This window comes from Chiloscyllium punctatum, chromosome 27, assembly GCF_047496795.1.
Source record: "Chiloscyllium punctatum isolate Juve2018m chromosome 27, sChiPun1.3, whole genome shotgun sequence".
Lineage (NCBI taxonomy): Eukaryota > Metazoa > Chordata > Chondrichthyes > Orectolobiformes > Hemiscylliidae > Chiloscyllium > Chiloscyllium punctatum.
In genome coordinates this window covers 28,938,477-28,965,319 of record NC_092765.1, presented here as the reverse complement: position 1 = coordinate 28,965,319, position 26,843 = coordinate 28,938,477, and the positions used below count along the sequence as shown (strand labels likewise).

The 26,843-nt window shown below is 40.3% G+C and overlaps 1 protein-coding gene across 3 annotated transcripts in view; it reads right to left on the bottom strand.

The window, feature by feature from the left end:
* Nucleotides 1–12,965: 12,965 nt before the first annotated feature.
* The window catches only part of LOC140453592 (protein argonaute-1), a 115,512-nt gene continuing 101,634 nt past the window's right edge, over nucleotides 12,966–26,843 (bottom strand). For 2 of the 3 annotated variants that reach the window (XM_072548403.1, XM_072548405.1), the window contains 5 exons: nucleotides 24,833–25,027; nucleotides 24,261–24,395; nucleotides 23,038–23,139; nucleotides 21,160–21,359; nucleotides 12,966–16,588 (listed from right to left, as the gene is read on the bottom strand). In XM_072548403.1, the coding sequence (XP_072404504.1) occupies nucleotides 16,480–16,588; nucleotides 21,160–21,359; nucleotides 23,038–23,139; nucleotides 24,261–24,395; nucleotides 24,833–25,027 (741 nt within the window). In that variant the 3' untranslated portion in view covers nucleotides 12,966–16,479. Of the gene's footprint in view, nucleotides 16,589–17,568; nucleotides 17,647–21,159; nucleotides 21,360–23,037; nucleotides 23,140–24,260; nucleotides 24,396–24,832; nucleotides 25,028–26,843 lie in introns of all 3 variants that reach the window. The other variant, XM_072548404.1, reaches the window with a different exon arrangement.

Genomic DNA, 26,843 nt, shown 5'->3' with positions numbered 1-26,843 from the left:
CTCTCAGATGTTTTGTCACCATATTAGGTAACATCATCAGTGAGCCTCCGCTGAGAGGGAATATCATCACACCCTGTACCCAGTTGAACTGTGCTTAGAAGTTTGTATGTTTCTGTAGGATTACCTCTTATCCTCCTGAGCTTTGAGTACAAGACCAACCCTGCTCAATCTTTCCTGATGGGGTAATCCTTTTTCTCTCAGCAATCAGCCGAGTGAACCACTTCTCTAACTATCTGGTGGGCACTTCATGTTTAGTCCATAATCTGAGAAATAGGAGGAGAGGGAGTGGAGAGGAATTTTGAAAAATGCTGTATGATGGAAAATAATGGGGAATCAAATCTGTTCTGGAGTGCAGTGCCAATTTGGAATTTGCCAATAATATGGACACAATGGGGCTTGTTCTCCTGGGAGCAGAGAGAAGATTGAGGAGAAATTCACTCGAGGCATTCAAACTTTTGTTTTTGAATGGTTTCAATTGAGTGAGTATGAAGCAACAGGCTTCTGTAGGCGGCTCAGCGCCCCAGAGCGGTCAGATTGAACATAAAAAAAAGATAAGATGAGAAATAACTTTACACAATGAGCTGTTCTGGTCAGAAATACTGTGTTTGAAAGATCAGTGGAGGCAGATTCAATTCATAATGTTCGAAGGGGAATTGGTGAAATAGTTGAAATCAAGTATTGTAAGAATTTGGGGGAAGAGCAGGGGAGTGGGACTGATTGAATAGATCTTTGAAAGATCTTATACAAGGACAGCGGGCTGAGTGGCCTGCAACTACACCGTGAGATTGTATCCCTTAAGCTGTGGTGAATATTTCCTGTCACGTTTCATTCCAAGGTTCTGTCCACGTTTGCTCATTGTGTTGCTGTTACATGGAGAGAAACATTGAAGGGCATCATTAAAAATGTGACCCTCCATGTCTAGTTGGCAGTGTTTTTAACTGGGATGTGGAGTTACTGAGCACCAGTTGATCACCCCTGCTGGTTTTAGGATTTAATTGACGTGACACTAATTACAGATCAGCTGTTTGAATGTGGGAGACTGTTAAGACCATAAGACGTAGGAGTGGAAGTAAGGCCATTCGGCCCATCGAGTCCACTCCGCCATTCAATCATGGCTGATGCGCATTTCAGCTCCACTTACCAGCGTTCTCCCCGTAGCCCTTAATTCCTCTAGACAACAAGAATCTATCAATCTCAGCCTTGAAGACATTTAGCGTCCCGGCTTCCACTGCACTCCGTGGCAATGAATTCCACAGGCCCACCACTCTCTGGCTGAAGAAATGTCTCCGCATTTCTGTTCTGAAATGACCCCCTCTAATTCTAAGGCTGTGTGCACGGGTCCTAGTCTACTCGTCTAACGGAAACAATTTCCTAGCATCCACCTTTTCCAAGCCATGTATTATTTTGTACGTCTCTATTAAGTCTCCCCTTAATCTTCTAAACTCCAACGAATACAATCCCAGTATCCTCAGCCGTTCCTCATATGCTAGACCTGTCATTCCAGGGATCATCCGTGTGAACCTCCGCTGGACACGTTCCAGTGCCAGTATGTCCTTCCTGAGGTGTGGGGACCAAAACTGGACACAGTACTCCAAATGGGGCCTAACCAGAGCTTTATAAAGTCTTAGTGGTACATCTCTGCTTTTATATTCCAACCCTCTTGAGATAAGAGACAACATTGCATTCGCTTTCTTAATCACGGACTCAACCTGCATGTTTACCTTTAGGGAATCCTCGACTAGCACTCCCAGATCCCTTTGTGCTTTGGCTTTATTAATTTTCTCACCATTTAGAAAGTAGTCCATGCTTATATTCTTTTTGCCAAAGTGCAAGACCTCGCACTTGCTCACGTTAAATTCCATCAGCCATTTCCTGGACCACTCTCCCAACCTGTCTAGATCCTTCTGTAGCCTCCCCACTTCCTCAGTACTACCTGCCTGTCCACCTAACTTCGTATCATCGGCAAACTTCGCTAGAATGCCCCCGGTTCCCTCATCCAAATCATTAATATATAATGCGAACAGCTGTGGCCCCAGCACCGAACCCTGCGGGACACCGCTCGTCACCGGCTGCCACTCTGAAAAAGAACCTTTTATCCCAACTCTCTGCCTTCTGTTTGACAGCCAATCCTCAATCCATCCCAGCAGCTCACCTCGAACACCATGGGCCCTCACCTTGCTCAGCAGCCTCCCGTGTGGCACCTTATCAAAGGCCTTTTGAAAGTCTAGATAGACCACATCCACTGGGTTTCCCTGGTCTAACCTACTTGTCACCTCTTCAAAAAATTCCAACAGGTTTGTCAGGCATGACCTCCCTTTACTAAATCCATGTTGACTTATTCTAATCAGACTCTGCTCTTCCAAGAATTTAGAAACCTCATCCTTAATGATGGATTCTAGAATTTTACCAACAACCGAGGTTAAGCTGATTGGCCTATAATTTTCCATCTTTTGCCTTGATCCTTTCTTGAACAAGGGGGTTACAACAGCCATCTTCCAATCATCCGGGACCTTTCCTGACTCCAGTGACTCTTGAAAGATCTCAACCAATGCCTCTGCTATTACCTCAGCCACCTCTCTCAGAACTCTAGGGTGTATCCCATCGGGGCCAGGAGATTTATCAATTTTAAGACTTTTTAACTTTTCTAGCACTATCTCTTTCGTAATGGCAACCATACTCAACTCAGCCCAGTGACACCCTTTAATTTTTGGGATATTACTTATGTCTTCCACTGTGAAAACTGACGCAAAGTACTTGTTAAGTTCTCCTGCTATTTCCTTATCTCCCATCACTAGGCTTCCTGCATCAGTTTGAAGTGGCCCAATGTCTACTTTTGCCTGTCGTTTGTTTCTTATGTACTGAAAGAAACTTTTACTATTATTTCTAATATTACTGGCTAGCCTACCTTCATATTTGATCCTCTCATTTCTTATTACACTCTTTGTTATCCTCTGTTTGCTTTTGTATCCTTCCCAATCTTCTGATTTCCCACTGTTCTTAGCCACTTTATAGGATCTCTCTTTTTCTTTAATACATTTCTGGACTTCCTTTGTCAGCCAAGGTTGTCTAATCCCTCCCCGGTTAATCTTTCTTTTCTTGGGAATGAACCTCTGTACAGTGTCCTCAATTATACCTACAAACTCCTGCCATTTTTGCTCTACTGTCTTCCAGGTTAGCCTCTGCTTCCAGTCTATTTTAGTCAGTTCCTCTCTCATGCCCTCATAATTACCTTTATTCAACTGTAACACCATTACATCCGATTTTGCCTTCTCCCTTTCAAACTCCAGACTGAACTCTACCATATTATGGTCGCTACTTCCTAAGGGTTCCCTTACTTTAAGATCTTTTATAGAGTCTGGTTCATTGCAAAGCACTAGGTCCAGAATAGCCTGCTCTCTTGTGGGCTCCATGACAAGCTGTTCCAAAAAGCCATCCTGTAAGCATTCCATGAATTCCCTTTCTTTAGATCCACTAGCAACATTATTTACCCAGTCCACCTGCATGTTGAAGTCTCCCATGATCAATGTAACCTTGCCTTTCTGACATGCCTTCTCTATTTCCCGGTACATGTTGCGTCCCTGGTCCTGACCACTGTTAGGAGGTCTATACACAACATAATTGGAGTTGTGTATAGACCTCCTAACAGTGGTCAGGACCAGGGACGCAACATGTACCGGGAAATAGAGAAGGCATGTCAGAAAGGCAAGGTTACATTGATCATGGGAGACTTCAATATGCAGGTGGACTGGGTAAATAATGTTGCTAGTGGATCTAAAGAAACCATAATTGGTTTTTTTGCCTTTGTGGTTCCTCAATTCCACCCACACAGACTCCACATCATCTGACGCTATGTCATTCAATACCATAGATTTAATTTTGTTCTTAACTAACAAGGTAACCCCACCCCCTCTGCCCACCTCTCTGTCTTTTCGATAAGTTGAAAAACCATGGAGGTTTAACTGCCAGTCCTGACCCCCCTGTAACCAAGTCTCTGTGATGCCTACTACATCATAATCATTCACTATTATCTGTGCCATTAGTTCATCGGCTTTGTTATGAATGCTACGAGCATTCAGGTAAAGTGCCTTAATGCTAACTTCCTTATTATTAGAGATGTTGGAAGTCATATGTCCTAAGTTATCCTTGCTTTTTTCTGCATTCTCAGTCTGCCTCAATTTTAAATCCGCCTGGAAACATGCTATCCTGCTGCTTATCTTTCCATTTACCTCCATACTCCCTGTCGCTTTCAATTTCCCTTCCCCCCCCCCCCCCCCCCCCCCCCCCAACTCAGAAGTTTAAAGTCCTACTGACCACCCTATTTATCCTCTTCGCTAGAACATTGGTACCTGATCGGTTCAGGTGGAGACCGTCCCAACGGTACAGATCCCCCCCTGTTCCAAACCTGATGCCTATGCCCCATGAAGTGGAATCCCTCTTTCCCACACCAATCCCTTAGCCACATGTTTACTTGCCTAATTTTCTTGTCCCTATGCCAATTGGCACGTGGCTCGGGCAGTAATCCGGAGATTATGACCCTTGAGGACCTGTGCTTCAATTTCCTGCCTAGTGCTTTGTAATGCCCCCAAACAGGTCCTCCACCCTAGTCTTGCCTATGTTGTTGGTACCAACGTGGACCACAACAACTGGATCCTCCCCCTCCCGCTCCAATATCCTTTCAAGCCGGTCAGAGATGTCTCACACCCTGGCACCGGGCAGGCAACACCATGCGAGACTCCCGATCCAGCTTGCAAAGGATACTATCTGTCCCCCTAATTATAGAATCCCCTATAACCACTACTTGTCTATTAGCTCCCCCCTCTTGAATGGCCTTCTGCACCATGGTGCCTTGGTCAGTTGGCTCATCCTGTCCAGAGCCCTTTTCCTCATCCGAACAGGGAGCAAGAATCTCGTACCTATTGAACAAGGCTGAGGCTCCTCCACTCCTGAACTCCGGTTCCCCCTACCTGCCTCACTTACAGTCACACTCTTTTGTGCCTGATCACTAGCTGAGTGTGAATTAATTAATCTCCCATTAATTAATCAGGAGGTGTGACTGCCTCCTGAAACAAAGCATCCAGGTAACTCTCCCCCTCCTGGATGTGCCGCAGTGTTTGAAGCTCAGATTCCAGATCATCAACTCTGATCCTGAGTTCTTCTAGCAACCAACACTTGCTGCAGATGTGGTCACTGCCGTTCACAATGGGATCAGCCAGCTCCCACATCACACAGCAACAGCACATCACCTGCCCAGCCATCTCTGCTTAGTTAGTTAATTACTTACTTTGTACAAGTATGAGTTAGAATACCTTCTGATACCTCTCTGCTATAGTTTTTTTTACCCTAAGTAAGGACTTGATGTATACACACACAAAAAAAACGAAGTAAATTTTTAACTAGGCCCTGGTAAAGAAATAAAAATCCTTACCTTAAAAGAAAAAGCAGAGTAGTTAAGAAGGTTAGAGGAGGAGGGTGGGTGGGAGATACTACAGGTGTAGAATCTCGGGTTTAGCCGCCTTCCTGATTTATATACTCACTTTTCCTTCCCGGCTGCCCCTCTGCTTGCCGTCCTGAATTGGTTATTCTTCTTTTTCTGTTCTCGATTTGATTTGAAGTTTGAGCCCTCTGTTTCTGTGGGTGGGTTCCACTCTTATAACCCCCTGCATTTCCTTTGAGTCATAGCATGGAGACAGGCCCTTTGGCCCAACCACACTAACCCCATTTCCCTGCATTTGGCCCATACCCTTCTAAACCTTTTCCTATCCATGTATTTGCCTAAATGCCCTTTAAATGTTGTTAATGTATCTGCCTCAACCACTACCTTTGACTAAAGAGTGTTCTTTTTATGAACTTAGATTGTCCCAAAGCAGATTGTACTCAATAAGATTGAAATGCAGTCACTGTTGGGATGTAGAAAGTGCAGCACCCAATTGGTTCACAGTAAGCTCCCTTTTGAAAATGAAGTAATACTCCGTTTCTTTTATTTAGTGATTTTTAGATGAATGTTAAGCATTCCACCACACAAATCTCCCTTAATCCTCTCTGAAAGAGAACTCTCTCTCTATCCTCTGAGTTGTCTGTGTGTGTGCCATCGACAGGATGCACTGCAGTAAGTCACCAAGGCTGTTCTGACAGCACCTTCTGTACCCATGACGTCTCCCACCTCGAAGGGCAACAGACACTGGGGAGTACCATCACCTGCAAACCTCCCTCCAAACCATTCACCTTCCTGACGTAGCACTCCGTAGCCACTTCATCAGTGTCACTGTATACATCATCAGGGTCAGAATACAGGAATTCCCTTCCTGAAAGCACTGAATGTCCCCACACCATGTGGTCTGCAATGGTTCAACAAAGCAGCTCACTGCCACCTTCTCAGGAATGAGCAATCAATACTGGCTTTATTGGTGTTGGTCTCATCCAGTAAATTAATTTTGACAGGTTTCCCCACTTTGAAAGTCTGCTTTACGCCACTTCACTTTTACGAAAGACAGACCTACATTAGTACCTGCTTTCGCTAGCGGAAGGAAATTTTAAGAGGACTTTTGCTTTTACAAGAAAAGGTGAAATTTTTTCCCATGTAAATTAATGCTTCTTCATTTTACACGATTTGGCTAACAAAAGGTTTCATAGGAACACTCTACGTTCAGATAGCAGGGAAACCTGTAACCATATTGTTTCAAGTTCAGAAAAGATTTACCAGGATGGTGCTGGGGTTGGAGAATTTGAGCTATAGGAAGAGGTTGAATACGCTGGGGCAGTTTTCCCTGGAGTGCCGGAGGCTGAGGGTTGACCTTCTAGAGATTTACAAAATAATGAGGGGCATGGATAGGATAAATAGACAAAATCTTTTCTCTGCGGTGGGGGAAGTCCAGAACTATAGTGCGTAGATTTACAGTGAGAGGGGAAAGATATAAAAGAGACCTAAGGGCTACGTTTTTCATGCAGAGTGTAGTAAGTATATAGAATGAGCTGCCAGAGGAAATGGTGGAGGCTAATACAATTATAGCTATTCGAAGTGCTTGATTTTTTTGGTTGCTTTTTTTAAAAAAAAACTAACCTGGTGTAGCTTCTAATGATCTATGTACTAGTATTCTTCAGATTCCACTTCTCCTTCATCCATTTGGAATACTTTCTGAAGACCACGGTCTGTTTATATTTTTCCAATTACACCTTCATTCTGCAAATCTATATTTTGCCACAATCTCTATTAGCCATAACCTGTAAAACTTGGTATCATGCACAGATTCGAAATTCATTAGAATCCCTACAATGTGGCAGCAGGCCACTTGGCCCCTTGAGTCTGCACAAACCCTGTTCCTGTAACCCTGCATTTCCCATGGTTAATCCACCCAGCCTCCACATTCCTGGACACTGGGTAATTTGGATGTAGATTTGCTTGCTGAGCTGGAATGTTCATTTTGACATACTAGGTAACATCTTCAGATGAAGCACCGCTGGTGTTTCCTGCTTCCTATTTATATGTTTGGATTTCCTTAGGTTGATGTTTCCTTTTCTCAGGGGGTAGTAAATGGGGTCCGGGTCATTGTGTTTGTTGATAGAGTTCCGGTTGGAATGTCATGCTTCTAGGAATTCTCGTGCATGTCTCTATTTGGCTTGTCCTAGGATGATGTATTGTCCCAGTTGAAGTAGTGTCCTTCCTTATATGAATGTAAGGATACCAGTGAGAGAGGGTCATGTCATTTTGTGGCTAGTTGATGTTCATGTATCCTGGTGGCTAGTTTTCTGCCTGTTTGTCCAATGTAGAGTTTGTTATAGTCTTTACACTATTTTGTAAATGACACTAGTTTTGCTTGTTGTCTGGATAGGGTCTTTCAAGTTCATTAGCTGCTGTCTTAGTGGGTTGGTGGGTTGTGGGCTACCATGATGCCAAGGGGTCTGAGTAGTCTGGCAGTCATTTGAGAAACGTCTTTGATGTAGGGGAGCGTGGCTAGGGTTTCTGCACAGTTTTGTCCACTTGTTTGGATTTGTTGCTGAGAAATCACTAAAGAGGAGGAAAACAACAACAAACTGTCATTCCTAGATGTCTGAGTGAACAGCCAATGGGGATCTTCAAACCAGGGTCTACAGGAAAACACCACCTACAAACCAAATATTGAACTACAAAAGCAATCATCCCAACATCCACAAACAAAGCTGCATCAGAACATTATTTCAACAAGGCACTATGCAGAGCAGAAGAAAATCTGAAAAACCACCCTCTGACTTCTACCTTTGAGCCAGTTCTGTATCCAAATGGCTAGTTCTCCCTGTATTCCAGGAGATCTAACCTTGCTTACCAGTCTCCCACAGGGAACCTTGTCAAATGCCTTACTGAAGTCCATATAGATCACACCTACTGCTCTGCCCTCATCAATCCTCTTAGTTACTACTTCAAAAAACTCAATCAAGTTTGTGAGACATGATTTCCCACTCATAAAGCCATGTTGACATCCCTAATCAGTCCTTGCCTCTCCAAATACATGTACATCCTGTATCTCTGGATTCCTTCCAACAACTTGCCCACCACCGACGTCAGGTTCACTGCCCTGTAGTTCCCTGGCTTGTCCTTACTTTTTTTTTAAACAATGGCACCACGTTAGCCAACCTCCAGTCTTCTGGTACCTCACCTGAGACTATCGATGATACAAATATCTCAGTAAGAGGCCCAGCAACCACTTCCCTAGCTTCCCACAGAGACCTGATCAGGGCCTGGGGATTTATCCACCTTTATGCATTTCAAGGCATCCAGCACTTCCTCCTCTGTAATATGGACATTTTTCAAGATGTCACCATCTATTTGCCTACAGTGTATATCTTCCATATACTTTTCCACAGTAAATACTGATGCATAATACTCAATTAGTATCTTACCCCACACAAATGCTGCCTTGCTAATCTTGGAGGGGCCCTTGTTATCCTTTTGTCCTTAATGTATTTGTAAAAACCCTTTGGATTCTCCTTAACTCTGTTTGCCAAAGCTATCTCACGTCCCCTTTTTGCCCTCCTGATTTCTCTCGTAAGTATGCTCCTACTGCCTTTATACTCTTAAGGATTCACTCTATCTATCCTGTCTATACTTGATTTCTGCTTTTTTTTATATAAATGAAACCCTCAATTTCTTTAGTCATCCAGCATTCCCTATACCTACCAGCCTTTCCTTTCACCCTAACAGGAATATACTTTCTCTGGACTCTCATCTCGTTTCTGAAGGCTTCCATTTTCCAGCCATCCCTTTACCTGCGAACATCTGCGCCCAAAGTTCTTGCCTAATACCATTAAAATTGTCCTTTCTCTAATTTAGAACTTCAACTTTTAGTTCTGGTCTATCCTTTTCCATCACTATTTTAAAACTAATAGAATTATGGTCGCTGGCCCCATCGTGCTCCCCCACTGACACCTCAGTCATCTGCCCTGCCTTATTTCCCAAGAGTAGGTCAGTTTTGCACCTTCTCTAGTAGGTACATCCACATACTGAATCAGAAAATTTTCTTGTATACAATTAACAAATTCCTCTCCATCTACACCCTTAACACTATGGCAGTCCCAGTCTGTTTGGAAAGTTAAAATCCCCTACCATAGCCACCCTATTATTCTTACAGATAACTGAGATCTCCTTACAAATCTGTTTCTCAATTTCCCTCTGACTATTAGGGGGTCTATAATACAATCCCAATAAGGTGATGATCTCTTTCTCATTTCTCAGTTCCACCCAAATAACTTCCCTGGATGTATTTCCAGGAATATCCTCCCTCAGCACTGCTGTAATGCTATCCTTATCAAAAACACCACTACCCCTCCTCCCTTTCTGTCTTTCCTGTAGCATTTGTATCCTGGAACATTAAGCTGTCAGTCCTGTCCAGCCTTGAGCCATGTTTTTGTAATTGCTATGATATCCCAATCCCATGTTCCTAACCATGCCCTGAGTTCATCTGCCTTCCCTGTTAGGCCCCTTGCATTGGACTGTGGGAAGAATGTGGAGCATTTGGCTGAAACCCATGCAGTTATGGAATACTGAGGCAGCAGTGCTAATCACTGAGCCACCATACCATTCAAATTGTACTCCAGATTCCATAGACTCAATTGTTTATGGAAATGGAGAGCAAACTGGTTCTAGCAGTGATCCTTGTTCTTTCCACCCTGGGACTTCTGAGTAACTATAGTTCACTACAGTAATTGTGTGGATTTAAGAATAGTCTAAATAAATAAGGTTATCTTCTGCTACTTTTATAGTACAGGTCGTGGCTTGATATTGCTTTAAAATTAAATGCAAACTAATAGTGCCAGACATCATTACTATGTATTTTGGGGGGGGGGGGGGGAAAAAAGTCTCACCCATGTATGAACAGAGCAGCACCCTCGGTGATGGTCATAGAATCGGTCATTATAGCACAGTGAGCTATCAAAGCTCACCAAATCCATGCTAGCATTGTGTATGAGCAATCTGAATCCGTGCTATTCCCTGTCTATTCTCTATCAAATCTCCCCTGAACCTCATCTGTTTGAAGAAAAACATAGCTTGTCCAAATTATCCTCATTGCTAAAACTACACATCCTTGGAACCATTGTGATAAATTTCATCAACACCTTCTCAAGGTGCCCTCATTATTTTAGAAGTGTAGTGATCAAAATTACGTGTGATTCTCTAGTTGCCACCTAACCAAAGCTTTATAAAGATTCTGTATAATGTCCCAGCATTTGCAATCCATTTACAAACTCCAAGATTCCAAATGCTTTGCTAAATACTCCTATATCCTCCCAACTTAAAGTCTATACATAACCCTCATTTTACATTTTTAACATTAAGCATGCTTTGATCGTAATAAAATATAAAAGTCCACATAGAATCTAAAGATTCGGAATAAAAGATAACGTCATTTCTGATTATACAGCAGTTAGTATGAAACTTGAGGGATGTATCAATGTAGCAGTTACTAAAATCTTGAATTGCTTAAATTAGGCTATGCAATGCTACATCTTTCCCAACACAAACGCAAACCACACTTTTCAAAGTAGCATTAAGTAGGTGGCTTCCTCCTGTCTTTTCTCTCTCTCCATATCCTTTTTTTATAAATAGTCATCCAATGCCCTGTTGCAGACCTTTACTGAAAATGCCTAAACCAAACTTCAAACAGAGTATTACAGACCTCAACCACATTTTTTTTTCCTCACTCCACATTCTTTTGCAAATCACCTTAAACCTGTTTCCTTTTGTTCTTGATCATTTTGAGCAGGAAGTTTCTATATCCAGGCCCCTGATATTTTTGTAAACCTTTACCAGATCTCTCCTAGGCTTTTCTCAAAGGAGAGTAATCCTAATCTTTCCCATCCTTAATCATTCTTGTAAATTTACAAGTAAATCTCTTCTGCAATCTCCTTCTAGTTCTTAGGTGGAATCCTTTTATTGATCTTTAGAATGTAAATTTCATAATGTAATATGCAGATATAATATATTTGAATACTTGCAAAGAGCAGAATTCTTCAAAACAGCAATTGGGAAAGTGTATAGAATGAACTTTATCACAAGGAGAATTGAATAAAGAGCAGGAAGGTTATGCTTCAGTTATATAGGGTATTGGTGAAACTACATCGGGAGTACTGTGTACAATATTCAATTTGAAGATAGTTGTAAATGTGTTAACTTACTACAATATAACTACTTTTACATAAGGCATTTACATCGCTCTTCCTTCTGTATTCAATTCTCCTTGTGATAAAGATCATTCAGTTAACGCTTCTAATGAGTCGGTTATCTTATGAGGAAAGGTTTGAAGGGCAAAGCTTGTATCTGCTGGATTTTAGAGAATAATTAAACAATTGAAACAAGATCACAAAGGGTCTGGACAGGTAGATATAGAGAGGACTTAAGGGAGAATCTGGAACTAGGGGTCACTGTCTACAAATAAGGAATTGACTATTTAAATCTAGATTTATTTCTCGGAAAGTTGAGTCTTTGAGACTGTTTTCCTCAAAGGTGGTAGAAACAGTCCTTTTAATGAGCTATGGTTTAAGGCAGAGCCCTCTGCCTTAAAACATTCTTAAGGAAGAGGGTGAAAGGTTATTCTGGACAGGCAGGAATGCACACTTAAGTTAGAATCAGTTCAGCCATGATCTTATTGAATGGTGAAGCATGTTCGAAGGATTGAATGGCCCAGTCCTAATCCTTGTTTGTATGGTTTAACAGATGAAGAAATAGCTCAAAATAATGCAGTTGAGGTTTCTCAGCTTCATTTCGATAGTGCCATTATTGCTTTATGCTTTTAAGAACATGTAAAAGAGCCTTAAAAGTCTTAAACAAAAACAAATTGTTGGAAAAGCTCCACAGGTGTGGCAGCATCTGTGGAGAGAAATCGGTTGTGGAGAGAAATCGGTTAATGTTAAAGGTCAAGTTACCCTTCCTCAGAACTTAGCCTTCGGACTGCAGTAAGCTACCAGAATTCCTGTAAGAGGGGAAAAAGACATCGCCACTTGATCGACAATTTTGATTGAGCGTTTTTTTTTTCCCAATCACCCATTCAAATTAAGTTACATCAATATTACAATTGTAAAATCTAAACCATCAGATGCAATACAAGTCTTAAGCATTTTCATTGTAGAAACTTAACAGCATGACTGATCAGGCTGTCCTATCTTTGCTACATATTGTATTCTGCATAAGGCTTGAATCTGCTGCATGATTTTGGTTTCCATTTCTTAGTAATATGATTGATCAGAAAGGTTAACTAGTGTCATCTTGAATTATAGTGTTGAGAGACAAACCACCTTTAGCACAATATGGTAATATATTCCAGCATAAGTGCAAGTGTGCACAAGTAGCCAAACTACTGAAAAACATTGTTTGATAGATGGTTAAGATACTTTTGTTTTCGTTTTTGAGTTGATGCATCTTAATTTATCTTTTATTGCTGTTCTCTTCAGTGAAAATGATGTTTATTCTGGGATGTTCTGAATAAAATTACTTTGAGAAGTTTCTTCAAATCACTTTTTATTTCTTTAAAAACACTTGTGCATTGAGGAAAAGGAACATAGAAAATTATAAATAGAGTTAACTTCAGTATATTGGTTCAGTGTAAGAAAATAAACCACTCTGCCTCTGTAAATACTTGAGCATAACTCTCAGCACCAAGACAATTGCCTTAACTGACTATAACTTTTTTAAAACAGCAATGGCTGATATTGTCCTGGAAAAAAAAGTCTGAGCCCCAGAATTACTGAATTATCAGCTCACCAAATGGTGAGAATCAATTTTAGTGTCAAATTGTGGATGTTTCCAAGTATTCACTTGAATATTGTTTAACTTTTGCTCTTCACTCTTTAGATTATTTAACTGTGAAGGGCTTACACCTCATTTCCAGAAAATATTGGTGGTTAGTGACCTAAAGTATAAATTCCAATCAATCAGGTAATTCAACAAAGACCAAAGACTGAATCTGGGATTTAGCTATTCATTGTGTGTCATTCAAGAAGTTTGGAACCTTTTCCTACAAAATATGGAAGTGTTTCTTAGTCTAAATTTACCAAAGAGATAATCAGCCAGGATTAAGGGAGGATCTAGCCATTAACCCTCTGTACACTGTTTATTATTTCTTTATTATACTTCCAGAATTTGACAAAATAGAGAATTAATAATGTGCATTTTAAAAGTTATTTGCTTTCCTTTTTATGCATTATGCTTTGGATCAAGAGGATAAACAAGCAATTTCAGGCTTCTAAAAGTGCCCATCTCCAATAGATAACTGGGGGGAAAACAGCTCTGCTTGATTCTCTTCGATTTTTATCTTCCTATGCAGCCAAGTATCAGATAGGCACATAAAGAACATCCTGTGACTCCTGAACCACTTGCGCATACATTTTTGTATAATCTTCACAAAGGTAGTTTTTAAAAATAAAGTTTACAGAATTATTTTAAGCACATTAGACATGGGTGATTAACAATTTTCAGCTTTCACTTTCTACTTGAGGATAAAACCCAACTCTTTTCACTGGTCAGTCTTATTTGGTCCTCTGTGTTTTTCACTTTATCAGCTGCCAACTTGTTCCTACAGATCCAAAATAAACTTTAGCTAGAGTTCATTCGTTAGAAAACATTTATAGATGTGAGCTGACAAATAATAAGCGGAGAAAACAAACCACAGTTTGAGTAGCATGCAGAGTGGAAACATCAGCTTCACTAACATACAACGCTGATGTTCAGGTATAAGACTGGAACCAGCAGCAAGTTGAGGTGGTGTAACTGGTGATCATCTTCTCGTGGATGCCAATTTTAAACTATTCCTAAAACACTACGATTGGCTTTAGTGCACTTGTTTCAAATGGAGTTTTAAAATGTACAAAATTCTTCCATAACAGCTGACAAAAGTAGGCTGTAACTATCCCTGAAAGGCTGCATAATCTTCTGTTTAATTCTTAGACTGTGCAGAGTTATGGGATTTCAAATTAGCCAGGGTGTGTCTTTCAACTGCTGTGGAGTGATCTCTGCTACAAAGTGAGATGACAAAGAGGGCAAGTGTGGGATTCTGCAGGCCTTCATGCTTGGATATTCAAAGTTTTTAGCTATACACTTTTTCTGTCTAAACTGATATAATCAATCAAAGATGCCTTGTATGAGATTAAACAGCAGCTAGAGCCATTTCACCATATTCCAACAAGGTATCTTAAAAGGACGAGTGTAGATTGAAGGGACAATGAAAGCTCCAAAAAACTTGGAAATTCAAGTAAAAATCATGGACTGTCAAATGCATCTTAATGCATTTCTAGTGGTTTCCTCCCACTGGTTACATTTGTATTATATTTTGTTACTTGTATTTACTGTCTGTTTGTAGTGCATTGTATTAATGAAATTTAGTGTTATTGACAGGAATGTCAGCTAACTTATTCTAGATTTGTTTAATTCCAGTGCAAAATTTGTGAATATAAAATTACTCCCCAATATGCTGAGTAAACCTTTATTATCTTGAGAGGACCAGGCTATTAGTCTTTGCAACCTTAATTTAAAATCTATTTATAGAATTGGGCTGTGCAGCAAGCTAGAACATGCATTCTCTGGAACTTCGGTTCATATTAATGCGCACAAGTTTTGGCCAGTTCCAATTTAGTGCTCAGTGGACATAACTGATTGCCAACCTATTTGACAGTTTCACAGTATCAGTTTAAGAAATACAACCTGTAGAGCTGGGAAACAGTGCAGGAAGCTTTAGTAGTGCATCATTTATTTATGATATTTGCCCAATGTTTTATGCTGACATGGGATGGTTCCAGAATTATCTGGAAAATTCTCAGTTTCCTGGCACTGATCTAGAGTATAAAAAAAAAGTGGGTATGGAAAAGGAAACTAAGAAACTTCAAATCCAAATGAAGGCTAAGCAAAGCTTTTAAAACAAAGTACTAATTCAGTTTGAGCATTTTTCTGATGTTCCTCCAATCTTTAATGCCCCTTTCAAAAAATACAAAATTAAGCTTTTTGTTAATCTACATCCATGTCCAAAATAATTAGTGGGAATTACAGCCAGTGTTCACTGGTGTGCAATTCTTTTGCTAGACAGCTGAAGAATATTCAAAGAACAGCAAGTTTCAAAATACCCCGCTCTTTTTTTTTATTCATTTAACTGTCTGCTAAATCTGATTATCTATATTCTACTTATTTCCTTCTGCCATTTTCATCCCTTTTATAGGTTGAGTAAGAGTGGCTTACAATATCAGTACAAAGATGTGCAGCCATCACAATGCTTTAAGGTTCTTATCATAACATTTAAAAAAAATAATTTACAAGAGAGTCTCTTTTACTGCCTCAACCAGAACTTCTATTTCTTCCCCCCCATAAATTCATAACTTTTCAAAATCCAGACTTTGGAACGTGACAGTGATAACATTTTAGATTGTGTAACTACATAAACTTTCTGCACTTGTCAAAATGAAACTCTGAGGAACAGCAAAGAATGAGACATCAAAGAACATAATCAGGTTGAGAACTATTGATATGTTTTGGTGCCAACTTCGGCATATGCATGAAAAGAACTCAGGCAAGTGTACAGATCGGCAAATTCAAATAATTAAGTCCAGGCACTAAATTGAAAAGTTCAGCTTTTGGACAGTTGGGATTTCTCATCTTTGAATGAAGTCCTTTTGAAGTGGTTGCTCATCAACCATTTTCTTTCATCCATATGTGTTATAAAAAACAAACAGGAGTTTGGCAGTGGTGAACATTTCCATTAAAAAGTTATCAATATATTGCATAAACAAGTAAAAAATAAAACTTGAACATGAAATCTATTTTCTTCATGTGGAATAGTTTTGACCTGTTCGATTAATTTTTCTGGTCAATCTTTCCCCGTCCATTTGTAGTTCATTAGCTACTCATTGTAAAATATATGTTGACCTTTTCCAACCTCCAAGGCATAGTCAGTGGAAGATACTCAAATGTTTATGTATGGCTGCTTCTGGTCCAGAAGGCTGGCAGGTTGAGGTGACTAAACTACCACACAGCTAAGCGAAGTACATTGTGCGTAAGGTGTCTTGGTGAACCTGGACGGCTTTAGCAAGTGCCTGGGGGTCCCGTCCATTACTCTGTCCAGAGATATGGCTGCCTTCTCCACTGTTTTAAAAAAAACACAATGGGCAATTACAATTTTTTTTTACTAACAACAGGTTGTCAATTAGGATTAATAACAGTTAGAGCAGGTTGAAATGAATGCTATTTGGGGCTAGGGTACTTTAAATTTTTTTAAGCACTTATGTGCTAAATCTGGAAGATGGTGATTTGAAGGAATAAAATTGAAATTAACTTTTTTTAACCATCTCAAATACCCCTGGAAAAATCTTCCCCACCATATTCTGCAGTGCATTCTTGAAATTCCAATTGCTTTTGGGCTCAATTTGCCACAATAATTCTATAGCTGTTGATTGCTCAGCTTATTCCTTCATCATTTTTGATGCCCTCATTCCCAGAGAACAATCATTGTTATTATCCTGGAAACAGATCCCCTCTTTTTAATCAGTCTGAAGGATGTAAACTCAAGGAACAGATGCTCAATGAGCTGAGCCAATTGTAACCAGACATAATTATCATACATCAAAGTCACTGATTGCTCTCAAGGGCAGAAATATAGGCCTAAACTGGATTTAAGTGGCAAGCAACATTTAGAGCAACACAGGTGGCAGGCAGTAACCATATCCCAGAATGGGAGAATTTAGCCACCTCCCCATGACATTTAAAGGCATTGTCATTGCTGAAACAGCCCATATCCTGGTGGCTACCACTAACAGAAACCTAACTGGACCACCAGCCATATAAATACTGTGGCTACAAGAGCAGTGTATCTACACCAGAGACTGCAGCAGTTCCAGATAATAGTTCACCACCAGCTTCCCAATTTCTCAAGGACAATTATACATGGGCAGTGCAAAATAAATGCCCACTTCCCATGGAAAAGAGTTTAAAAGAAGCCTTTAAAAATAGTTCAGTTGAATGTTCCTCTATTAGTCTCAAGATACTATCACTACAGATGTGATTTTCATAAATTTTTAAAGTGACCAAAGATTAGATAGAAGGAAGAATTCTATCTCCAAGCCAACCTTTATATTTTCCACATGTAACACACATATTAGTACCAGTCTGGAAGTTGATTTAGAATCCATAGCAACAGGAATACTCTGGAATAATAAATTTACAATAATTATTACTTATTGTATTCTACATAGAACCCTCTCCATTACAACAACATGACAATCCACAGTAAGCGCCGTTTACACTAGTGTGGGTAGCCAACTTCCCTTCTATGAGGTAAAAACAATGACAGCAGATGCTGGAAACCAGATTCTGGATTAGTGGTGCTGGAAGAGCACAGCAGTTCAGGCAGCATCCAAGGAGCAGCGAAATCGACGTTTCGGGCAAAAGCCCTCCATCAGGAATAAAGGCAGAAAGCCTGAAGTGTGGAGAGATAAGCTAGAGGAGGGTGGGGAGAAAGTAGCATAGAGTACAATAGGTGAGTGGGGGAACGGGATGAAGGGGAGAGGGTGGAGTGGATAGGTGGAAAAGGAGATAGGCAGGTAGGACAAGTCTGGACAAGTCATGGGGACAGTGCTGAGCTGGAAGTTTGGAACGAGGGTGAGGTGGGGGAAGGGGAAATGAGGAAACTGTTGAACTCCACATTGATCCCCTGGGGTTGAAGTGTTCCGAGGTGGAAGAGAAGGCGTTCTTCCTCCAGGCGTCTGGTGCTGAGGGAGCGGTGGTGATGGAGGCCCAGCACCTCCATGTCCTTGGCAGAGTGGGAGGGGGAGTTGAAATGTTGGGCCACGGGGCGGTGTGGTTGATTGGTGCGGGTGTCCCGGAGATGTTCCCTAAAGCACTCTGCTAGGAGGCGCCCAGTCTCCCCAGTGTAGAGGAGACCACATCGGGAGCAATGGATACAATAAATGATGTGCAGGTAAAACTTTGATGGATGTGGAAGGCTCCTTTAGGGCCTTGGATAGAGGTGAGGTAGGAAGTGTGGGCGCAGGTTTTACAGTTCCTGCGGTGGCAGGGGAAGGTGCCAGAATGGGAGGGTGGGTTGTAGGGGGGCATGCCCTGTCACTAGCTTTACATTGTAAAAACTTCCATCACCTTCAGCCCTGTAGCAAACTTCTTAAAATTGTCTTCAGCATTGGCCTCAATAAAAATGGACTTTTCATCCATCTGTCCTCAAATTATAATCTAACCTCAACTTCCTATTCTTGTGAAATTCTTAAATATGCTATCACTTTTCATGCAATAGATGTGACTTAATCTAATTAAGTTTAGTGTTGGTCCCAGACACTGAATCAGTCTTAACAAGTCACGAATAATGTCATTTTGATTGTGACACAGTAATTTGGCTTATCTGAAGAGGTGACAGACTTTTTTCCCTTGTTAAATGTACTCAATGCACTTTGTATGTTGATTTTCACAAATGCGAGTGCCTCAGGGCTTCATAATAAATCTGTAGTCATTTAAAAGAGAAAACAATCAAACTGGTGATGTAGCAGAAGACCGATACCAATAGACAATGAAATCATGTTCACATGAAAATTCAATTGACATTTTTACTGTAAACTATAGATGACTATATGCAGAGGAACCTCTATTATCCGAATATCAGTTATCTGAAGAAGATCTCAAGGTCCCAATTGAAACATTACATCAAAGAGGTGTTTCAACACTGTTTGCGTCATTTGTTTACAATGATTAAAAACGAACTCGCCTTCAGAAATGCTGCCGAGAACAGACCTGGATATCGATGGGAGCCCAGGCACCATCTCCAAATGACTTGACCATCAGGAGCCCAGGCACCATCTTCAAATCTCTCTCTCTCTCTTCCCCCCACACTTCTCCTGGAGTTCTACACAAGGGTGTATCCTAAACTGCCCCATTTCTCAGATAATCTCTCCAACATTGTCAAAAAGTTGTGGTGAAAAGTGGTGTGTGTGTGTGGCATGCACAAGCACTATTTTGAGACTGGCTTACCCCCTCCCTCTCAAAAAGCAGCAGCAGTCTTATTGTTATTGTCCAGTCCGGCTGCCCGGGGGTAGTGTGGGCTGGATGGAGTGCTGTTGGTTGAAGGAGAGAGCAGGGCATGGTGTTGGATAGGGGTACATTGTTGGGATGGCAGCCGGGGGGGGGGGGGGGGAGAGGAGGGGGGAGCAGGGGGGAGCGTGCAAGGGTGAGGGGACGAAGTCTCGCACGCGGAGTGCTGCTGCCAAGTCTCCTGAACAGGCAGCGGACTTACCAAGTGCTTGCTGTGTCAATCCCTTTGAACTGATTGGGGCAGGAGGTGGGAGGCTTCAGCAGTGCTGCAGGTCCCTTACACACAAAGGTGTGTCTGCTCAGAAACAAGCCCTGAGACATAGAGAGGAAAAAGGAAACCAGAAAATTCTGAGCCCCAGAGGAGAGGCACTGATTCAATTAACCAAATAATCAATTATCCAAACGAAATAATGTCCACCCATCGCATCTGCATAATTGAGGATCCTCTGCAGATGTTAGAAGAATGCAGCTGTGTTTGTGTGAGGAAGGCTGAGTCATCGTTTACTGAATGAAGGAGTACAAATTCCCAAGACAGACTGACAAACAATTTCTGTGGAAATTGTCACACCCAATTACAACCACAATATGCACAAATTCTCTCGTGTTCAAGTTTAAAATAATTTGCATTAACTATTATGATAAATGCATTTTCTTGTCTATTATTAATAGAAAATGTCAAACGTGCTCTGAGGTACAGTAATCGATGCTTTAGTTCATGCGCTTGCCTGAAAACCCGCAACTAGTATTTGTACTACACATGCTAGGCCATAACCTTCTCCAACCAGGGAGAATCTAACCACCTTCCCTTGACATTCATAGCATTACCATTGCCGATTTTTCCCCCACTATTAGCGTCCTGAAGGTTACAGTTAGCCAGAGACTAAACTGAGGCTACAAGTTTTGCAGCTCACAACTCGCCTCATCAAAGCCTACCCACCTCCTACACAGCACAAGTCAGAGTTGTGATCAAACAAACTCCACTTGCTGGAGCTCCAACGACACAAAGTTCAATATATCTAGGAAAAAGCAGCCAACTTGATTGGCACACCATCTTCAGCATTCATTTCCTCCATCACTGACGCACAGTGGCAGCAGTCTATTACCCATGAGATGCAAGTCAGCAACTTAAATCTTCTTTGATAACACCATTCAACATCACAGTGAAGGATAAGAGCAGCAGATGGATGGAAGTAGCACCACCTTAAATGTTCCCCTCTATGCCACACACCATCTGGATATGGAACTAGCATTACCATTCCATCATCATTGCTGGGTTAAAATCCTGAAAGTCCCTATCTTAATAGCTCTGGCTGTATATAGCTCCCACAGAATGGAGCAGTTCAAGGAGGCAACTCAGCAACAACCTCTCAAGAGCAATCTGAGATAAATGATAAATGCTGGCCTAGTCAGTGACATTCAAATCCTGTAAATAATTTTTTAAAAAGAATATATAGTGAACACTACAGACCAAGTTGCTTATCTAAGTAATGTGCAGGCTCTGCACCTCCATAATAAAAGATAATAGTAGTTAGTTTATAAAAAGTCTTTCTTCACCACTTCCTTACATTATCCAATGCCGAAGCCAGCAAATTAACTTTATGTAAATATTCAGACAATTTTCTTACCTATCATGTTCCTTGTCCACCAAGTGATATCTTGCCCTGAATGCCACCAATCTGGCATAATAGGCTGGTGCTGGAATAGAGACAGAACGTGTGCACCGCACGTAGGTATGACACAGCTGATAGGTCAAGATCTGAAGCTCATCTGCAGTGAATCGATTATCATCCCATAATACATAATAATGTGAAGGTCTGCTGGTGCCCTGTAGTCATAAGGGATGAAATTTAGAGAATAGTACTGAGAATGAAAACTCAACTTTACCTCTTCTCCATTACTGAATTGAACAAATATTTATAAAGTTCAAGAAGCTTAATTCCACTACTCAGCCACCTTGTCTCATACTTAAACTGACTAAAATCTTTTTATTACCGACATCCGAAGAAAATACAAACTATTTCCCAAAGTTTGGAAAGGTTTTTAACACCCTCACTCTTCTCTTTAATCCTACAATATAAATACAATCCGCAAAACCTTAATTGCAACACCAGCGCAGGATACTAGACGAGTTGATGATGCTTCCTGACCGACAGAAAACACGTCAGCATGGATAATGATTCAAATAAGTTGTCTAGATCTATCTCGCCAATTCAGCAGGGTTAATAAGCTAGGAAAGATCCAGGACGATACTGAATCTAGATAGTGCTAACCACATAAGTGGAGAGAAAACTACAATATTACTAATAATAGGAATAGTATCTTAATATTTATGAGGCTAAGTACTGCATCTGAAAACCTGTCACTGAAAAAAATAATTACATTACCAAAACTACATGTATCGTATCTGTTAATAGACTTTGTTCGATTACTGAACTAAGTTATTAAATTTAGACTGCGATCTCCAAAATCATTGACTGTTTATCAAAAGTCAGGCAGGGAGAAAGAAAAAGTCTTCAAAATACAATTTATTTTTTGATAACATTTCACATCTCTGTTCCCTTTGCAATACATTGAAACTAAACCTATTGTGCAATTGACAATTCTCTTTCTGTACTATTTTCTTTATTACAATGTACTGAACCAAAATTTGTTTTTCAAACTGGGGTACGTCTAACTGTCAAACAGCATCAATAGTCTTCACATTGCATTCAATCCAAAAGATCCTTCAAAGAATAAGTCTTTAAATGACATAAAGGGAGACAGAGATCTTTAAATATACTGATTATTGTGGGTGGACTAAAAAAAGGTATGAGAGAGCATGATATTGCATTGCAGCTTAAAACACTCCTGCAGTTTAAATCAACTCACTCCTTGTTGTAGTTTTTCTCATTTTTTATGGCTACTAACACTATTACCCTTCCACTTTCATTTGTTAGTCCTTCCAAACTGTAGGCGAACTTTCATGATCTTCCTGCTCCTTAAACTCTTGCTTTTTTGACATGGGTTTTGTTGTACAACCTCTGGTTCCAACTCCATCTTTAGATAGTCAACAAACATACATCAAGATAACTGGGTGTGGAACCGACGCTTGGCAGAAGAATCGGAGGCCTGATTATCCAGGGGTGAATCACTAAGTATGCATTTAAATTTAGCAAGCAATTTAGGCAACATTACCAGTGTCCTAGAAATTTCCCTCCTTGTTTGCTTTCTTCTTTTCTTTCTTCCATCTAAAAAGCAAAGGCATCTATTTCGTGCTATTTATTAATTTCTCTTTGTAACTGAAGTTTGTCAATTCAATTGAATCTGCCAATCTAGAAAGCTCCCCATCAACAAAAATTAACCTGTAACTGACCTTAAAATAAATTAGTACCAGTTCCCCGGAGGGGAAGAATAAGCTATCAGCTGAGCAGCTCCAGTATTATTAAATGGTAATACAGGAGCTAATGTATAGCAACCACCCTTGACTCTCTGCTACTGTAATGGTCACAAGTTACCAAACAGACCTGAATCCCAGCATGACTGCAAAGGTAGAAATCAAATTCAAATGGGTGGGTGATATTGGTATCAACTGTTGTTCCTGCTGGTATGTTCCCACTTTTTCCAATCTGGCAAAAGAAAAAGAAAATACACTACTTTGAAGAAAATAACAAATGAACATTTTGTCACGTGTAAAGATTTCATATTGGCCCATTGCTTAGTAGTTCTAAGCGCATCATAACATTTTGCATGCACTGAAACAAGATTATATGTTTAGGTGATATTAGTTCTCATGTTTATGTTTGCTTAATGCATTAAACTGGTGTGGGGGCCTTTTGGTGCCTTATTAAAGTGGCTTTGCTTCACTTGTAAGCTCAGGCAATGACTGCACATCATATACATAACAATGACATCTGGAGGCTAACAAACACAGATCCAATAGGTGGATTGTAGATATTAATATTTAGTTATAAATGTAATATCTTCAATATTAATATAGGTCCAATTTCTTTATTTCCACCTCAATTCCAGCACAATTTTAACAGCGGGATTTATATTTCAAGTTGGTAGATAAAATCAAATCAATAAGATTTTCTCTTTTCAAGCACATATAGAATGATTAATACAGTCAGAAATAACCACCAAATTGTCATATACTTTGCAGACTTAATTTTATCCTAAAGTTTACCCTGATTTAGTGGTGACCACAACACACATTTCTCATCAAATAAAGTCCATAAGTTTCCCAGAAGTTACCAGTACAGGTATTCCCCATTAAATCGGACACATCTTCCTTTAATTTGGTTGGTCAAGGATTAAGGTTTTTTTTTAAAAAACACGTTTCCCTTTAGTAAATGCAGCACTATACGGTATAGGCATCCAAACAAGGCTGAATTTAGTTGACCTTATCCAGAGTGGTAGCAGAAGCAAAGAACATCATTGTCACACAGCACAGAGAAGGGGAAAACTTCAGTGAACTAATAACTCTGAACTCTATCCAAAAATTTATGTATATGGATAGGATCATTCTTGCCCTTCGCCTTCACAGTCAAGTAATGTCTGAGCTTACATGTGAAACTTCAATACTGAAAGCCAGCTACATCGATTTGATATATTGAACAAGAAACAATACCTTCAGCGGTGGTGGGAGCACAACGGTGATGGGGATAGAAGTCATGAAATGGAAGAGGGGGAAAAGTGAAACCCGAACTATAGATTCATCAATAGCTCTATTGAAATCATCTCCTACCCTCTCACTCTTATCTGCACAGAAGAGCCGTGTGTGATGCCGTTTTTGGACAACAATATAGGTAATTCCAGGTTGATAATCTTTTTCCAGTTTGATACAGGCATCACGAATAGCCAGGAGCTCGTAGTGTAGTATCTGAAAAAGGTTTCACATTGTTTATAAGTTAAATTTGTAGGGTTTTGTGATAACAGGGGAACAAAACTGTGAAGTAGAAACATCTTTGCAAAATGAGTAAGAAAAGTACAGGAAGCAGCTACTTTTCATTACGCAGTTGTATTAAGTACAGGCTGCAATGTCCAAGTGACCACATTTGATCTACAGTTCACTTGCAATTTTCAGATCACATCTATCCCAAGCCTTCACCCCTACTCAAAGGACAATGTGCAAAGCAGGATACTAAAGGAGAACAACTGATAGACAAACTAAACCAATTTTCACTTTTGTTTGTTTATACATTTCACTTTTGCTCATATTAAATTCCAAGAAAGTAACCCGGTACATCTGAACATTAATGGACTAGCACTACTTATAGCCATTTTGGGTGTTCATTTCAGTAAACGACTGCAACTTACCTGTGGTAACTGTCCTTCAGGAACGCCATCTCTATAGAAGATAATCCTTGTTGGCTTGAAGCGAGTAGATTTGTAAAATTGGATCAGAAGTTCTCGAACCATGTAGGAAAGGTCTTCAATTATTTCCTGACGGGGTCGCTGCACACGAACCGTGGCACAGTAACGGCTTGGATGAGCATCCATGCTGCCAACCACCTAGAATAAGAAAAACAGAACTTTCAGGCAAACTAGCAATCTCGCATAAACAACTGTAACATCAAAATTCTGAATGTACCTAAGTAGTCTGAATCCAGATTTTACCGGGTAACAAATTGCCATACAGTTCCTCAATGTATAACACTGACTAATTTACAAGGGCAACTCAGTTGCATGTCCTTTAACTTCTCATTTATGTAATACAGTTCCCCAAAACCCTGTACTACGTCGTACATAGGAAGAAGGTTCCAAGCTCATTTTGATTCCAAATGCCTTTAGTGACTCTGATCTTAAAAAGTTGCAAAATTTACTTGTGTTCTTTTTTATTCTCAACATTGTAATTCCAGCTGGAAGATTTGAGAGTGCTTTTTTGTGCATTTGGTTGTGACTTACCTTCTTGTTCACGCTTTCCAATAGTTGAACAGCTGTCTAACATATTCACGTGAATCTCCCATTGAATAAAACACACATGCCTCTTAAGGAAATATCAAATAAAAGTTTAAACACTTTTTCTTTGCCTTACAATTCCCTGTTTCCTTATTTGGATGCCTCTTGCATGCATCCACTTAGAAACATTCATTAATAAAGGTATGAAATCATCCCAGAGCCAAATATCCATAAAATGAGTTAAGCCTGGCCAAAGGTTTATGACTTACTGCTTTGGCTATAATCTTTAACCATTGGCTTTTTAAGGTGTCACTGCTTATTTCAATCTTTCCCAGTACAATATCCAACTATTACATAGGATTTAGGAAGATGAACAGCCAAAGGACATGCAACTGAGTTGCCCTTATAAATTAAAGGCAGGGGAGGGTCAGTGCCAGGCAACATCAGATTTAGTCCTGGCTTAGAAAGATAACACATGAATGGCAGCGGTATTTCAGAGCAACTGCAGCTAATATGGAAAAATATCTCAAGGTATTTTATAAGTTAAGTAAGGGAATATATTAAACCATGATGGAGTTAGGCATGATGACCAAAATGTTTTAACAAAATATAGCTTTTGATGGTTAGAGGAGTGACAGGTAGGAAAGATACACAGAAGACTAAACTTAAAGAATTCAGGAGTGTAGAGGAGAACAAACAGATTGGAGACAAGACCATGCATAAATCTGATGAGGCAACACACTAGGGAACCATGTGTAGATCAGGAAGAACAGAAATTACAGATAAATGAGACTCCGTGCACGCAGCATATTATTAATAGGTTAAATTTAATAGATTGCCAAGTTTGGGACAGATGGAAAGGGGGATGTTGGGAAAAATAAATCAACTCAAGGTTACATCAGCATCAGTGTTTAGTGGTGGTGGTGGAAGTGAAGCAAAGTTTTAGCAGTCTTGTTGACAATAATGGATTGGATTGAGAGACTTCAGGCCATCAGAGACCCTAAAGCGGCCAATTATTGCCCACCAAAGACACTCAATTCACCTCCACTGCCATAAAATGCTGGCCAGGGGTCAGCGGGCAAGAACGGGTTGACAGTTTCCTTTATAAAGGGAAAGAAAGCGGAAGGCGCATCATTCAAGGCTGTGTCTTGTGTACATTGGGGGCACCTCCAAAATATAGTAACCCTTTTGTACCTGCCTGCCTGACCACCTCCTGTAGGATGCTGGGTCCTGTCCTGCTCTGATAGCCTCAGGTCTGGCTAACATCAACAATTTCTGGGGGCTTCCCTGCAGGGCTACCATTCTTACTATGATTTACACGTGACTTAATAGAGTCTGAATTAGTTACTCAAGAGGGGAGTACTATTAGAGGGCAGGACTTCACATTACCAGCTGAAACTAATGACTGTCTTTCCAGTATTCAGACAAA